The sequence below is a fragment of the Perissodus microlepis genome, chromosome 7 (assembly GCF_051167445.1).
Source record: "Perissodus microlepis isolate ML-2025 ecotype Zambia chromosome 7, ASM5116744v1, whole genome shotgun sequence".
Taxonomy (NCBI): domain Eukaryota; kingdom Metazoa; phylum Chordata; class Actinopteri; order Cichliformes; family Cichlidae; genus Perissodus; species Perissodus microlepis.
In genome coordinates, this window is record NC_140467.1 from 7,048,114 (window position 1) to 7,061,002 (window position 12,889).

Consider the following 12,889-nt stretch of genomic DNA (forward strand, 5'->3'; position numbering starts at 1 on the left):
TGTAACAGGAAGAAACCTCTGGCAGAACAATGGCTCAGGCAGGGGTGACTATTTGCTGGATCGGCTGGGGGTGAGAGTAGATGACAATACACATGCAAAACAGTGTGAAATAAACAGATGTGACAACCTGTTTCTTTTTTTTTTTTTTTTTTTTTTTTGTTTATTCATTACTGAGAAGAGCGCTTAAGCTGAAAAGCTCCCTGAAGTCTGATGTGAGCAGTTCAATAGGTCAAACTTAGTTTTCCACAAATTCAGGCATATGGCATTTAAAATAGTACAAAGCAACACTTTTAAAAAGCAAATTATTCAAACAGCTGGGTTCACACAAAATAACTTATCAAACAAATACGCTAAAGTTGAGATGGAATTTAATGGAGTGACAAAAAGGAAACAAAACAACACTTTAGCAGATATCTATTTTTTGCAAATATTAGTAAAGCTGCAGTCTGATATAAAAGTGCTGGCCAGTGGTTTTCAAATGATTCAATATATTGCCCAGAAAAGTGCACTTGGAGTAGGAAAGCTACTGGGCATCACCATCAGGCCATAATGAGACATACAGACACTTACTTGGTACTGCGCTGTTAGATCGTATAATGTTCAGCTACTAGGTCTAGAATTTAAAACAACTGGGAAACCTGTAGGGAATAGCTTTGCAGGTATAAAGCCAGGCAAACGCTGTCAGCCATTAAACGAACAACAAACTCAATACATTTCAAAGGTAAGTGAAGCTTCAGTTTCATACCATAGTTACAGAAGCACAAACTGTCTAATGCTGATACTTTGAATAAATCCAGATTATGTATCTGTTATCGTTGTCACATTACAATTCCTTTTTCCATCTTAAATAATTCAGGTGTGGTGATAGTAAGTCTGGTTGATGTACCGTGTTTGATAAGACGGCGGGTGAACAGTTAGAAAATTGCCCGCTTGTAAAACATATTCAGCAATTCTATTTGACACCATACAATGAATGAAACTTAAAACATGTTTGTTGTACTTAATACTCGTCTGTCCTTGTATCACTAATGTCGGGCAAAGAGAAAAACACCTGAGATGCTGTCTTTTCTAAAGCCTGGATGTCTCTAAAGTAAAGGAAAAAACAGAGGAAAAAAAGGCATGCTGCTTTATTGAAAACAAAACGGGTTCAGATAGTGGTTATGAGTGTAAATAAATGCAGCATGCAGTTTAATATGTTGGGCACTGAACTCAGTATAATACTATTATATAGTAGAATACATTGGACACCTTTGTCTTCTTCAAGCGCTGCCAAGTACAGACATGGATTTAGAATCAGAGGCACATACAGTTTGATCTATAATAAATGGTGTCATTCCTTTGTTTTGTTTTTTTTGTTGTCCTACAGTGAATAAATAAATTTGTGACCTGTTATCATGCTGCACTGGAGGATTAAGGTCATACGTTAGGTGAAGACAAACGGTGACACGGGCAGCCTTTCAAAGAGCTTGGATTGGAACAAGCTAAAGTTAGATGGTAACACCCAATGCCTTTCAAACTCTTAAGTTAATCATGATAGTAACGTTGCCAGCAGAAGACAGAGGTGTAATTGTGTAGAATGGTTGTTATGATGGCTATTACTGTGGGAGGAGACTTAAAGCTTGGTGCATCAGGATGTCCAGGACTGCATGTTGCGCAGCATGGCCTCAAATCGCTCCAAGTTGGGGGCATGAGCGTGAGGTAAGTTGTCCGTCAGGCGACTGTACAGACTGAAAGACTTCAACTCCAGCCAGATGAAACCAAACCGGTCCTTATCAAACAGCACAAAGAGCCCCGGGGTGCGCTCCGGACTTGTAAAGCCATGCCCAGCAATCAGGCCTGTCCCATAGAAGCTGAAAGAGAGATACATGTCCTTATCGATTAATACATTTTGTTACATATATTGACTGGTTCATAAACGTACACTATGCACAGGATATTAAAAGCAATAGTGAAGACGTCTTGATGCATTCTCAATTATCCAGGAAAGTAAATCTCCAAAAAGTTGATTCTGTTCATCTGGACGTAGCGTTTTGTGGACGTAGCGTTCAGTCTCGACTGAAGAAGTCACTTGGATGAGTGACGAAACGTTTCGCCCACAAAACGCTATGTCCAGATGAACAGAATGAACTTTTTGGAGACAATAGTGAAGACCAGTATTTTCCTTCATTGATGAATTAATTGTGACCATTACTTAATATCATTGCCCTTTATGGTAAATGCCTTTCAAACTATTTTGAATTCTGTAACAAAAGCCTGTTAGCCAAATCCTCACCATTTTCTGCAGGTGCGAGGGTACTCCTCGTTGCGAGCCATGACCCCCATAGGCAAGACAAAAGGCTGTGTTTCAGGATTGGATCTGCTACTGTGACTAGAGTCACAGCTGTCTGAACAAGCACCGTGATCTGACTCCATCTCCTCTGCTGCGCTGGAACCACCACAGGCCCCTTCAGCTGCACATCTACCTGTGGCAGAAGTGCCATTTTCCTTTTGTTCCTGCTCCCTCTGTACTTCCTCATGCACTCCCATTACTAGCCGTGACAGCTCCTCAATGTTACACTGTTGCTCCAAGTCTGGGAGGACCACAGGCCGACACAGGTTAACATCCAGTGTGAGCTGCCCTGCAGGAACATTGGGATCTCCCTGCAGGAAACCATAAAATCAGAGTATGCACCATGAGTAGATTTACATGCAATTTAAATCCACAGTCTTGAAAAAGAAAAACCCATTTTCAGTTCTAAGGTTTTATGTATCACAACATAATTGGGAAACAATAGAATTAGAATAGAATTCGACTTTATTGTCATTGCACATGTCAGAGGTACAAGGCAATGAAATGCAGTTTGCATCCATCCAGAAGTGCTTTAGCCATAATATAGATATATAAACAAAAAACAAAAAAACACCTAGTCTTAACCAGGTCTGAATGTTATTTAAAGACTATCTCAGATTAACAATACCACATGATATCATTACACAGCATCTTATTTATTTAACAAAAAATTAGCCAAAATACAGAAGTGGCGTGTGAAAAAATAAGTGGACCCCATGATTCAACAGAAACACATGTTAGCAGCAATAACTTCAAGTAATTGCTTCTGTATGACTTATGTATGACAACTCATACCCTGGATATGCTGAATGTGTTTGCTGAAACTGGTGCTGTGCATTATGGCCAAACAGGGTATTGAGCCTCATTTACTACAGTGTGCATGCACAAATCTGTGCGTAAATTGTGCACACGAATGTTTCAGGCACAAATCTGTGATTTTAGAAAATTTTTGTGCCTGAATTTGTTGGTACTTTAGGAATAAATTTAGAAGTCCCTCTGACCATGCACTGCACCTAAGGAATTTAAACAAAGGTCTTTAAAATGCACACTACTACTAGTGATACTAATAATAACAATAACACTTATAGTTATTATTAATATTGCCTTTTGGTCGGAAACAAAGTGCTCAGAATTACAAAAAAGGGATGTAAAGAAAACAAAATACTATCACTAAGGAAAAGCACAGCCACTGTTCGGAGGAAACTCATTTCCGCTGTTCATATCCTTTCAGTCACTAACCAACGTTCATGACCCTAGGTGACGGTGAGGGTGAGAACTTATGAGAGTGAAAGTATTTTTTGCGCATGGCAAAAACATTTCCACACAAATATAAGTAAGTGAGACCCACTGTTGCAGAAGTCTTGTGGTTTGTTCAAATTATCCTTTGGAGACCTAAGCTGTGCTGCCATGTTCTTTTTAGAGAGAAGAGGCATTCTCCTGTCACCCCTTGCAAACATGCCATCAGAATCAGATTTAGAATCAGAGCCATACTTGTTAAGTCATTTTCTAGTTGTGCTGTAATGAATTTTGACATTTAACATGCTAACCAAAGCATGCAGAGTCTGAGATGTAGCTCTTGGGTTTCTTGCAATTTTTACTTGCAAGTACTGCAGGGTCTGATCTTAGGGTAAATTTGCTAGGATGTCCACTCCTGCAAAGATTTGTTGTCTTCAACTTCTGAATGATCTCTCTTATTGTAGAATGATGGACTTGAAATTGTTTGGAAATGGCTTATTTTACTTTGCAGATTGCTGCTCACACTCACTGGTGATCAGTTAATCAAGTGCTTTTAATTAGCAGCACGTGGTTACTACTTACCGTCTTAATTGCTACAAAAGCATTAAGTGTGCACTTAATTTTTCACACACTTCCAGAATTTTGGCTTAGTTTTCATTAAATAGATAAAAGACACGATGTAACATGTTATATCTTGTTGCTCCTCTAAGAATGCATGAACAGACTGAGGGATTTTAAGCAGCAGGGCCCACATTTAAGAATCACTTTAATTTAAAATGAGTACAACCACTAATAATGATTATTACTTACAGTGAGTTTGGTTGCTTTTGCAGACGTTCCATGGAAACTAAGCATGACAATCTCCAAGCCATGACTACCATAGGTGCCTTTGAAAAGGCCTGGCTGCAGCAGATCAGAGGGCTTTGCAGGTGGCAGGTAGATCCTTCGGTATGTCAAGCAGTTACTGTCATAGGAAAATAGATGAAAGCATACAGGTTTATTTAGGCATATTACAATCATTATCATTTTAACATGGAAGTACAACAGAGAAAATGCACGTAAGCAAAAAATAAATACAAAAAATGCATACTCATATTGACTAGTATAAATGAACTTCATTAGGATTAGCTCCTGCATGTGCTCATGAAATATTTCTTCCAGTGTCCTCCCCCATTCTTCCTCCAACCATGTCCTGAACTCCTGCACAGACACACACATCGTAAAAAGTTGATAACAGTCCCTGAATTTCACCATCATCAGCATGCATGGGCTTTAAAAGATAGCATACACTGTAAAGGTAGTAAAGGTATTTGACCCACCTCCTGTCTGCCTCCTGGCATGCGGTGATGGTCAGTCTGGTTACACTTTGTTGAAAATTCATCCTTCTTTACTGTCTAAATATAACAGAATATAAGACATAAGAGAATTACATACTTTGATAAGATATTAAACTCAAACTAACATCATCTATTTGTGTCAAGAAAGACAGTATCACTCCGCTTTTTCAAATGTGTAAACCCTTACCTGTATGTCTCCTTTGTGAGGACCTTTGTGTCCATACATGCACTCCACAGTGGCCTTGTTGCTCTCCATCATGTGGATCCGGAAGAGTGGGCGCCTTCTCATGGGGTCCTCCACGCGGGGGTCGTGAGGTGGCAAATACATCCAGCCAATGATGAACAACCCGTCCACCTGAATGAAAAATATTTTGAAGAATTTACCTGCACTACCTAAATTATATGTTCCTTTATACCAATATTTACTATATGTAGCAGTTTTGTGCAAAAGAGGAAAACTACCTACCACAACATTGAGCAATCCACCATAAGGGCCAATGTCAGGCTGCCAAAGGCCCAAAATATGCCTGTATGGGTAAAGTACTGTAAAACAAGAGCATAATAACACACCATACAAATCATTATGTGCACTGCTTCACTTGAGGTTTAACATTAGCTCACTGTTTGGTTGACAAAAACAAACAAACACCAGTAGATGTTAAAAAACACTCAACTTTTTGTTTATGAGCCAAAGGGAAGAAATGTGTAAACTGAAGGTGTTCCTGCCAACCAAGTTTCTGAACAACACACACAGCACACCTGTCTTTCCATTTCATTTTCAATACTCACACAAGAAGCTCAGGGGATATTTTTTTAATAACCATAACCATAACGCAGACTACATTGCACTGCTATGACTGTGGCTTGCAGATTAAGTCAATAAAAGTCACCCCACACGTAACCCATCATGCTGCAGCCTCCACGTAGAGGCCCATGTACATACAGTGTGTGTACACGTCTCTATAGTCCATGTGCTCGTAGTCCGGGAGGAGCTTCATAAAGCGCCCAGACTTCACTCGTGGGTTGACACCTGCACGGGCACAACACAGGCATGTGTAGAGCAGCTGCGGGCCAGGGGGGGGCTCAGTCCAAATGCAGCGCTCTAATGAATGCAGCACTGTGCCAAATCATTTCATCCAAAACCCAGTGGCTTTTCCTGCCAGTTTGCTACCTATGTTTGGTGGAAGCTGGTATTAAAAAAAATCCATAAATGTTGCTCCACATTTCTGCTGATATACAACATTTTAAAACCTATACCATGAGAAGTTACATACACACACACACACACATATATATATATATTAAAAAAACTGTCAGTTTTTCCCTTTTTGAACCACTAAATATTAAATGCATCAAAATATGAGTGTCCATTTACAGAATAACCTAAATGAGCAGGAATGAACCTGCTTCACTAAATCGATAAATAGATTATCTTAGTTCGAATTTATTATGTTATCAAAGTATTTACTTCTCTTATATGTCTTATATTGTGTTATATTTAGACAAAGAAGGATGAATATGTGACATGAGAGCTGAGAAACTAACGTTTAACATAGAGATCCTGGCTAGTCACTCCTCGTGCTTCCACCTTCCTCAGATCCTCCTTCATGCCAAACTCTGCAAGGAAAAAAAGAACAAGACAAAACAAAACTTAGTTTGATTATGACTTTGATTATAAAGATAATCACACTTATAATTAATGTGATAAATAACCTTGGTATTTATCTAATTGAGAAAAAACAGTGATGTGAGAACAATTCCGATATTCCTGGTGTCATTTCCCCTTTAAATTGAGATCAGCGAAATAAAGACTTTATAGGGCAAAGTTAAACCCCAGTCATCAGACACAGACCTAACCAGATCTGAATTGCACAAATTCTCAGCCAAAAGCATGAGCAACAGTTTCAACAGAAATCCAAAAACAAGAAAGTGAAAATGCTTTTGGAGATTGCTCTAATTTCTAAATTCTGTTTGTACTAAAGAGAGATATAAATAGAGTAAGACCTTAAAAGAGAATGTGTGTATGTGTGTAGTAAAAGTACTAGTGGTGGCATCTGTTGCTGATATTAATTGCTCTTATTGAGCAGCAAGTAATGTCTCTCAGGGCCACTGAAATGACGACTTGCTTATAAAGCGCTTTCCAAAAGTCATCATGTTACTGTCTTTGATGCTGTTCAGACATGTTTATTCTCTGCCAGACATTTAAGAAAATATCTCCTAGTTTAAACAGCTGGTATTCTGAATGTGTGTCAAGTCAGGACTAGAAGGTTATCTCACACGCTGATGTTTTGAAATTCCAACACTCATGTTTCATCTAAGACTTAATTTGGCTATTACTGATGCACTACTATATTGCATTTTCCTAGTTAATAGATTGGTAACACATCCCCCCCCCCCCCCAATAAAGACAGAAAATAATAAATGCTTATTGCACAAATATGTTTAAGTGGCTAATTTTTTACCTAATCAGCCAACTGATTTAAAGGGTTATTTTATAATTTGCAATTTTCTAATCATTTGCAATTGGCTATTATTGTCCATTCATTTTTAAACTTTGCACGTTGCATGTTTCAAAACACTGAAAATGAGCTGGGAAACCCGGAAGTGAATATTCAGATCTACCAATTTATGCTCGTCATGATTACCTGGGCTGTGAGTGAACCGCCTTTGTTGAACCCTGTCATCTGCAGTCACCTAAGATAATCGCAGAGGGCTTGGTCAGGGCCTGCATCAAAAGTCTAAACCGCTAGACAGAATGGCTGACATGCCCCTAATGAGAGTCACAGGCCTTGGTCTATTCTTAAGCAGCCGTGCTTACACAGCCAGCAGCTGGGATATGGTGGGGGTAATTTCCTTCATATTTCCCGCAGAGATCAATTGAAATGCTTTTAAGGGAACTCGTTTCCGCGAAATCAGCTGTTACATAAATTAATGCTCGGACACTCTGATCAGAGACCCGAGCTTTATATATCGGTCTTACGTTATCGCTCTATGTTTAAATTGCAATAAACGTCCAGGGCTGCTACATTTACCTTCAATGCATCGCCTTCTCCAGATGGTTTCCGTCTTGAGGAGTTGTCTGAATTTCTTGCAAACGAGGGCAACATTTGATAGAGTTGTTCCTGGAAGCAAGGAGAATATTTCCACTAAAAGCTCCGGTGGTAATTCCGCTAAGGACTGGGGGTGTGGAGGTCCCGTGCTCGTGCGATCCAGAAAGCCCCCTGTGTTGACACGACCGCTGCCATATTCGTAAGCGTCACTCGGCCCTGCAGTGGCTGCTACGCCGCGCTCTGGGCCTCCGCAAGCACCTGCGTCGGATCTCCCTTTGCCCACGATCCGCTCCTCTTCCTCCTCGTCCATGTCGGAATCGCTGCCTTGATCCTGCTGGTTATGCCTCTGTCGCCTTCGGCACCTCCGAGACTGACCAACTCCGCAGAGCCTGGCACAAACAGCCATCCGTAGTTACCAAACAGGCAACATTACATCACTACAACACATCCATCAGCTGCAGTGTGCCTGATCCTTCCCCGTCCTCGCGAGCATGGGCAAAGGCATTTCATCTGACGTCACAGTGTTCCCGTACAGTGCGTAGTTTGTTGCTTTTGAACATAAAGCGACGATAGTGTGCAGTATCTCCTGCAGTTACGCAAGATTATAAGGGTTGCCTATGCCTGAAAGACAATGCTCTCTGTAACCGCTTACTACCACAGGGTTTAAAGGTCACGGATCAGCTCGTGTCACACAGCTGCAGAGTTTGCAGCGACGTGGTCCTGTTTAAGTTAGGAGAAAAGCTTAGAAAGTCACCCTCTAAAAGATCAGTTTACTGTTATTTAAAATAGTAACATTAGTCTTTATTAAATGCTTTCATTCAAAATAAGCATGAATCCTTGCAGAATAATATCCAAACTGATAGCCAATAATTGCATTTTAACATTTATGTTTTAGGTTGTATATTTGTCGAGGTGGGAGGTGTTTTTGTTCTCTGTGCAACATGCACTCAACTAGGGATCAAACAGCAATCTTTATAAGACAGGCATTGCTAAACCAAGACCTATTTCTAGTGCTAATTTAACATTGATTGCTTGTTATTCTACTGTTTTGTAAAACACAATATTTTCTGTGAGTTAGTTTATGTAAAGCAGTTATGTACAATGTGTTGTTCACACTCCTGAATGAAAAAGATACAAAATTAACTATTTCTGTCCAGTTAGATTCGAATCACTAGCATTTCTATTTTTATTTCTTTTTCTCACTTTTCCCCAGCTCACTTCATATCCCCGCCAATGATTGCCTTTTGAGTTATTTTGTCCTTTACTCATTTTTCTGTCAAACATTATTTAAGGACTGCCCTTCCTTTCACTCACTGGCACTTTTCATCGTACACAGGGGGTGTCAGTTTTGATTTAGCCGTCCATTTGTGTCAGGGAAAAAGAAATTTCTATTATTTACCAATCAAATGCCACCCTGAATTCCAAAAACTGAAATTTTAATCTTCTTGCACCTTAAGCAGTTTCCACTTTTGAGTGGAAGGGGAATGTTTAGTCAGGATGTTTTCCATAGTTGTCCTTTTTTCACATTAATATATAGCAGGAACCAGTCTGCTACAGGCAGATTAACATATTATTATTATTATTATTATTATTATTATTATTATTATTATTATTATTATTATTATTATTAATAAAGATCATTACTATTCTATTCATGTCCTGTAGTATGCTTAAGCTCAAAAATTCAAGAATTCAAGAGGTTCTCATTCTCATAATAACCTTAAAAGCAGATATTCATCTCACACTATCTTGGGAGCAACCAACTGCATTGCCGCCCTTGTAGAAAATGTTTAACACTGGTGGTCATGCTGTCTTCATCTATACCTGAACAAGACAATTGTGAACAGCATGTGATAATATCTACTAATAAAATAATATCTCTAGTGCCCTTTTTGGTGCCATTCTCTGCCATTCACTTTCAGGGATGTCAGGGAGGTCAAACTATGAATGAAAGCACATGTTTCAATAAAAGTCCTGTATTTATTTAGTAAAAGCTAAACTAAAGGATAAACCACAATACGAGGTTAATCAGAAGAAAGGACTGAGATGTTTCTGATCACTTGTTTCTAGGAATAATGCAGCATAAGTCATCATTCCTGCAGTTTGTATCTAATATAGACTCATCTAATACCAGCAAACACTTCCTTCAGATGCTGCCATATTCAAAACACCATTAACTAGACATCTGCCACTTAGCCACTTGATGTATGCAGGCGAGTATAATTTTAATCCTTTTGGCCACAATCTACAAACTTTCCCTGATCCTGCCTAAACTGAGCTTTATGTTCCCATCTTCTAACGCTTGCTGGATTAGAGGCATTTTGAAAGGTTAAACCTCAACAGCCAGAGCTCTGAAATACCTACACCCAACAGATATCGCCACCAAGGATTACTCCGAAAACAAGAAAGGCCAAAAAAGAAAAAAGGGAAAAAATGACACAGCTGAGAAGACACTCGTCTTTTCTAAGAAAGATGGGTGAGTGTCTCCACATTTAATGAAGGCTAAACAATGAACATTCTGGCAGCAACACTCATAATAGTAATCACTGGAGACAAGTGCAACACAAAGAAGTACTTGCTCATACACTAAATCTGTTTCCTGTTCTCTTTCTAACCCTGGATGACAATCTGAAATGTCATTCTCTAAATGGACTAGGACATGATGAGGAAAATCGAGGAGGCCCGAACAATGAATCAAACAAAGGATTATATTCATAAAATAACCCAGAAATTAAATAACAAACAAACAAACAGTAGACATTTAACAATAAAATAAGAAAAGGGAAAGGAAATGAGCAAACCATGTATGCAGTATGAAAGATCTAATATTTTTCATCATGACCACTGGAAACTGACACCTTTTTCTAGGCATATGAATCTAAACTTACCAGGTTGAATGAGGAAAGTATTTTTTAGACATATCAGAGGAGATTTTCCCCAAGACAAGCTTTCCCAGATGAATGTGCCTGATCCCATCTGCCGGTGGATCACTGACTTCCTGACGGAGTGAGGCTGGGAAAGAATGTCTTGGACTCCCAGACCATCAGCACCGGCTCCCCTCAGGGCTGTGTTCTTTCTCCTCTGCTCTTCTCCCTGTACACTAACTGCTGCACCTCCACCCACCAGTCTGTCAAGCTAATCAAGTTTGCAGATGACACCACCGTTATTGGACTCATCTCAGATGGGGATGAGTCTGCCTACAGGAGGGAGGTTGAACGTCTGGTGTCCTGGTGCAGCCACAACAACCTGGTGCTGAATGCCCAGAAGACAGTGGAGATTATTGTGGACTTCAGGAAGCACACAGCCCCACTCCCCCTCCATCATCCTGACTGACACTCTCATCACCTCTTTGGACTCATTCCGCTTCCTGGGTACCACCATCACCCAGGACCTGAAGTGGGAGCCCACCATCACCTCCGTCATGAAGAAAACCCAGCAGAGGATGTACTTCCTAAGGCAGCTGAAGAAATTCAACCTGCCAACACGGACGATGATGCAATTCTACACTGCAATCATCGAGTCCATCCTCACCTCCTCCATCACCGTGTGGTACGCTGGAGCCACTATCAGGGACAAACAGAGACTGCAGCGTGTTGTGCGCTCTGCTGAGAAGGTGATTGGCTGCAGACTCCCATCTCTGCAGGACCTGTACACCTCCAGGACACTGGGGCGTGCAGCTCGGATCACAGCTGACCCTTCTCACCCTGGACACAGTCTGTTTGACCTGCTCCCCTCAGGCAGGAGGCTCCGGTCCATTCGCACCAGAACCTCTCGCCATAAGAACAGTTTCTTCCCCTCTGCTGTTGGACTCATAAGCAATAACCATATGACTGTTCCCACCACTAACACATGACCTTACACTGTGTTCACTGCATCATTCCATGTTTGGCACTGATCACCACCTGCACTCATGTATATATCTATCTACTTAGCACTTTTAATTCTTATTTTTATGTCTATTTAAGCGTTATATGACAGTATGTTTGCACTAAGTACCGCAGCAATTTCCTAATGTTGTAAACCTGCTCAACATTTGGCAATAAAACCCTTTCTGATTCTGATTCTGAGATGTATGGCAGAAAATTCTCCCATGGTAGCACACTGGTGTGCATATAAGAATATGTTATTTTAAAAATATTTTTATTTACAGACATGTATTCCAGCCAGGAACAGCCCTTCTGCATCACCATTCGTACTATGAACTGAACCTCGAGCCTCATCTGCAGATCTGAGTCCTTTTAAACAATGCTATCTAGCTCTACCTATACAGCTCTTAATGATGAAAAGTGCAACCACTACTATGTGGAGAGTTAATAGACACTTAATATAGTGATTGTAATAACCTAATATCTGCTGCATTTTCTTATTCTTGTATTACCCAGTGGAACAGAAAAATGCCTAAAAACAGTGTGTCAAATCCCTGCCTAGCTGAAAGATGGACTGAGCCTGCCAGTGGCTCCATCTGCTGGTCATTTGCTGCTTTTACTTGTAGCACTCACCACCTCTTCACCACAGTTGTTGAGAGAGTTACATTTTAGTGCAAAGCAATATGCTCTATACTAGATATTGGCATATTCTATGATATTAATATATAAAATAAAATATATTGTTTGTATAAGTTATTCTTCTCTATCCTGCAACATTTTGCACGTATTATTCTTGCTCTATAGTTAACGTGTTTATTTGAATATAATAAACACCTTTATATGTACACTGAAGACCAAACAAGTAAATGTAAAACGCTTGATAAAAATACACTTGCGCTTCAGCTGACCTTGAATTTTGTAATGTTTCAACTGAATTTGCTTTGTTTTTGTTGTTGTATTTGATCATTTTTGCTAATTATCTGTCTCAGAAATAAACATCAGTCATCTACATTGTGAACAATAGTTAGTGGCCTGCTTAATTTCTTGTGCCGAATCATCTACATAAAAGGG

At 39.8% G+C, this 12,889-nt stretch overlaps 1 protein-coding gene across 2 annotated transcripts; it reads right to left on the reverse strand.

Annotated features, from left to right (window-relative positions):
- Window positions 1-351: 351 nt before the first annotated feature.
- On the reverse strand, window positions 352-8,506 carry fbxo31 (F-box protein 31). 2 transcript variants are annotated; one of them, XM_084933051.1, is made up of 10 exons: window positions 7,935-8,506; window positions 6,448-6,519; window positions 5,846-5,932; window positions 5,369-5,445; window positions 5,090-5,257; window positions 4,885-4,959; window positions 4,656-4,765; window positions 4,376-4,529; window positions 2,273-2,640; window positions 352-1,850 (listed from the first exon to the last, which is right to left on the reverse strand). In XM_084933051.1, exons 1-10 carry the CDS (start codon window positions 8,356-8,358, stop codon window positions 1,628-1,630), a joined length of 1,758 nt encoding a protein of 585 aa, XP_084789177.1. In that variant the 5' UTR covers window positions 8,359-8,506; the 3' UTR covers window positions 352-1,627. The 2 variants fall into 2 exon arrangements, with proteins under 2 accessions (XP_084789177.1, XP_084789176.1); XM_084933050.1 differs by lacking the exon at window positions 5,846-5,932 and having other exon boundaries at window positions 7,935-8,493.
- Window positions 8,507-12,889: the final 4,383 nt, after the last annotated feature.

Bases quoted from the DNA above. Each gene is read 5' to 3' on its own strand.
- fbxo31 (XM_084933051.1), bottom strand. From the start codon at position 8,358: ATGGCTGTTTGTGCCAGGCTCTGCGGAGTTGGTCAGTCTCGGAGGTGC. The intron at 6,520-7,934 runs GTAAATGTAGCA...TTTTCCTTGCAG, and splicing joins GAGAAGGCGATGCATTGAAG to AGTTTGGCATGAAGGAGGAT. The intron at 4,766-4,884 runs GTGGGTCAAATA...GTGTCTGTGCAG, and splicing joins TGCCAGGAGGCAGACAGGAG to GAGTTCAGGACATGGTTGGA.